This window comes from Nannospalax galili, unplaced genomic scaffold, assembly GCF_000622305.1.
Source record: "Nannospalax galili isolate Female #2095 unplaced genomic scaffold, S.galili_v1.0 scaffold962, whole genome shotgun sequence".
Lineage (NCBI taxonomy): Eukaryota > Metazoa > Chordata > Mammalia > Rodentia > Spalacidae > Nannospalax > Nannospalax galili.
The window spans coordinates 609731-613983 of record NW_008348537.1 but is presented as its reverse complement, the minus strand read 5'-3'; the positions used below and the strand labels follow the sequence as shown (position 1 = coordinate 613983).

At 36.4% G+C, this 4253-nt stretch overlaps 1 protein-coding gene across 1 annotated transcript in view; it reads left to right on the top strand.

Annotated features, from left to right (window-relative positions):
• The first annotated feature begins 390 nt into the window (after positions 1 to 390).
• Nme8 (NME/NM23 family member 8) overlaps positions 391 to 4253 on the top strand; it is a 99922-nt gene continuing 96059 nt past the window's right edge. Inside the window, exons 1-3 of the mRNA XM_008845436.1 lie at positions 391 to 423; positions 499 to 556; positions 726 to 832. Of these exons, the coding sequence (XP_008843658.1) occupies positions 391 to 423; positions 499 to 556; positions 726 to 832 (198 nt within the window). The remainder of the gene's footprint in view (positions 424 to 498; positions 557 to 725; positions 833 to 4253) is intronic.

Sequence of the window (4253 nt, the reverse complement as noted above, 5' to 3'; positions counted from 1 at the left end):
AAGAGCATTAGCGATTTTGTTCTGAAAATGAAATACCTCTGGACTGAGCAGATCTGAAGAACAGATTTGCAGTTAACATGTGTCTGACTGGAAATGTAGGAACCTCTACAACACTTCAGAGAAAGCACTTTTTTTTTTTTAAAGCATGACATAACTGCTAGCATCCTGACCTTGCTTCAGGGTTCCTGACAGATTAGGAAAATACGGCAGCTTCAAGCTTGTTCTCTGCTGTGACAAGAGCGCCTCTTTAGAAAGAGGAGCCGGAGCAGGCCCTTATTTCCCAGAGAGGAGCTTCTACAGTACGTTAAAATGCTGTTTGGGTATAAACAGAGAAGAGTGCTTGGTGTCTTCCTCATGCTTTTCGTTTCCTTTTCATGCAGAAGCAGAAAAATGGCAGGCAAAAAGCGAGAAGCCCAGCTACAGGTGGGTATCCCTTGCCAGCAGGTATTTACCTGATGCAGTGGCACTTGGTCCGTCACAGTTTTTCATTTTTTGCAGACAATCATCAATAGTCAAAGTCTGTGGGATGAGATGTTGCTGAACAAAGGTTTAACAGGTACCTGAGGCTCTGGGTTTCCTGCATCCAGGGTTTGTCCGAGAGCAGAATTCAACTCCCAATTCCAGCCTGAATTCCTGCCATCCTTTCCCTGGCCCCACATGTGGGATCCGCGTGTGCTGATTGTCTAGATTTTTTTGACTACTCTTTCATAAATGTTACCTTCTAGTGATTGATGTTTACCAAGCCTGGTGTGGACCTTGCAAAGCCATGCAAACTTTATTCAGAAAACTGAAAAATGAGCTGAACGAAGACGACATCCTTCATTTCGCTGTTGTAAGCTTTTCATTTTTATGAAACTCTTGTTTATTGCTGCATCAGGGTCGAAGTATTTCTCAGTCCTTAAAAATTGTTGTAAGCAACCCATCAATCTTCTAAATAACAATATTTACTTAGCAGTTTTACTACATATTGAATTCTACTAGATTTGAGAATTATTGTGATTTTTTTATCTGATTTCTATGATGTTGGGGAAACTCACAATGATTGTAACCTTAGAAAATGGGCATATGTCTATTGATCTATTTCTTTTACCTCATGACATGGTAAATGTCACTTTACCAATGCCAATGTGTGTCATTTAGATTAAGATCTGGACAAGCTGTTTCCTGTGCATCATGGAATAGACCCCAGGTGTTTACCAAGTTACAAATATTCTAAAGTTGGCCATTTTCTCTTCCCCTATTAGCTACCAAATGTGATGAGATTAAAATATTATAGCCAAACTTATTTGATTTGTGTTTCTTTTTCAATCCATCAACATCAAGTTATCAACTGATTAGAACTTTATTGTTCATTATAGAAGCCAATATGCATAAATGAAACACTTGAGAGCTATCCAGGCAAACTTCAGAATTAATGTTTTATTCTAATTAATTTAAATTTGAAAACCATGGGCTGGCCAGGTGGCTAAGGAGGTAAAGGCATTTGTCATCAAACTTCAAGACCTGAGTTTGATCCCTGGGATCCACCTCGCGGAAGGAAAAACCAACTCCTGCAAGTTATTCCTTGACCTCCAGAGCATGTCATACACACACACACACACACACACACACACACACACACACACACATACACACACACACACACACAGAGAAATGTAAAGAGATTTTCTAAACTGATATTACTAAATTTAATTTTTATAAAATTTTTAAAAATTACCTTATTTAAAGTATATGTATGTTTTGCCTGCCTGTCTGTAAGTGTACCCATGACCTGCAATGCCCACTGAGGGTAGAAGAGTGCATTAGAACTGGAGTTACAGACAGTTGTTAGTTGCCATGTAGGTGCTGGGAACCATATCCAGGTCCTCTGGAAGAGTAACCAGTGCTCTTAACTGCGGAGCCATCTCTCCAGCCCCAAGTTTTTGCAAAATTTAAAGTTAGAGATAATTTGGCTTTGTAAATCTATTCTTTAATGTTAAATTTTGTTAAAAATAAATTATTAGTAAATATCAGTTGATGGTCAACAATTAAGATATGCTCTTTGGTTCAAAAGCATACTAAATTTTAAGATTTAGTATGGAAAATGATGTGAAATCTAGCATTAATACTTTTTATATTGGTTGAATATTGAAAAGATAATGTTTAGGATGTGTTAAGGAAAAAGATCTTATTTTCTCCTGTTTCCTTTTTTGTCCTTTAAATATGGCTACTAGAGAATTTAAAAGTATATTTCTATTTAGATGGATGACTATGCAAGTTAGCTTGGTCAGAAACAGATAACGGATGTATCTTACTCCTACTCTCTAAAACACAGAGTCTGCGAGAGGTAGACACAAAACCCTAACCCACAGCACATTTGGGTGCAGGTCTTCCATACCCTTCCCAGTCTAGCCTTGAGGCCAGTTCATTTCCTGACTTTAACTTGGGTTCAGCTATCCATCTCCTTCTGCATGAACGCCCTTTACAGGACTTCATTGACTTAATTTTAAAGTTCTGCATCATTTTAACCATTCTTTCTTCTATATTTTTCTGTTCACGAGAACAATTTATTGACTATAATAGTAAATAAAACCTTTTGTCTTAAGTGAATGAATTAAGTGTTGTCTTTTGAAATAAGAACTTTAGTCTCTTTTCTATAATTAAAATTACTTACATTCATGTAGATGCTATTTTGAAGCAGTTTTTTGTTCAAAGCAAGATTGGCAGCAGATTCAGAGCTTCCAGATACCTGTTACCTACACATGCCCACAGTCTCCTCTACTACTCAAATTCAATCAATGAACCCACACTGAAATAGCTTATTCCCCAGAGCCTATAGTTTGTGTTGTAGATCACCCTTGGTGCATACATACTCTAAGGTTTAGAAAGCATCTGTCGATATGTGTCCAACATCATGACCATTTCAAGTAGAACCCTTTCACTGCTCTCAAAATCCCTGGGCTCCTCCAGTTCTTTCTTCTGCCACTCTGAACCCTGGAAACCATTGATCTTTTTCCTGTCCCCATCAATTTGCCTCTTCCAGAATGTGATATAGTTAGCATCACAGGGCATACAACCTCTTCAGATTGGTTCATTTCACTTAGAAGTATGTATTTATATTTTCTTCATATTTTTTCATGACTTCGTTTCATTTCTTTTTAGTATTAAACCACAGTTCACGGACTTGATGTACCTCTGTTTATTTACCTGTTCACGTTCTAAAGAATATCTTGGTTACTTCCAGGTTTGACAGTTTTGAGTAAAGCTGCTATGAAGATCTGCTCATAGATTTTTGGATAGACATAAGTTTTCAGCCTAATTTAGTTAAATACTAAAGATGATTGCTGGATCAGACAGTAAAATTAGGTAATCTTTTGTAAGGAGTTGCTCAGCTGTCTTCCTCACTGGCAATAAATACAGGATCCTCTTATTCCACATCTCATTAGCTTTTGGCATCATCAGGGTTCTGGATGCTGCTCATTATAATGGATACAGTGTCTTGCTGTTGGTTTGCCTTTCATTCCCCAATGGCATGTGATGCCATATTGTTTTTTAATCTCTGTTTGTTAAAACCCTCCTCTGAGACTAAAAAAGCCATAGCAAAAATCCAATCTGCTTTACAACACACCCAGACAGGTCACTATGACCCTCATCTCCAAATTCAGCTTTTAACTTTTTTAATTATTTATTTAATAACCATATAATTAGAAGAAGAATTTCATGACAACAGCATTGACATATTCAATAACAATTTGCAGAGCTAAGATGCATCTGTTTCAAGATTGGCTGTAAATTTTTAGGTTTACAGTTGAATTAATACGGTTATACAATATTGTACTCAGTATAAACCCTATAAGACATAAAATTAAATGAGGTTTTAAACTTTAAAAAAGATCTCAATTTCATTATTAAAAACACAGTTTCATACAGAAAAATTCATTTTTAATGCAATTGATACTAAGATGATTGCACGTGCATTTCTAATCTCTATATATCTGATGGTTACTAGTAACAGTCAGTTACTATCTGAGCTCCTTAACATCTGAGCATCAATATAAAGTCATGAGGTAGATTTCAATGGTAATGTTTTTCACATCTACTAATTATTATTTTTTAATCATTATTATTTCTTTTTCATACAAAAGAATTCATTCCAAAGCAATTGACAGTGAGACGTTTTCACATGCATTTCAAATCTCTATATACATGACTATCACTGGTCACAGTCGCCCACCTTCTGAGCTCCTCGGCATCTGAGCATGAATACTAACTAG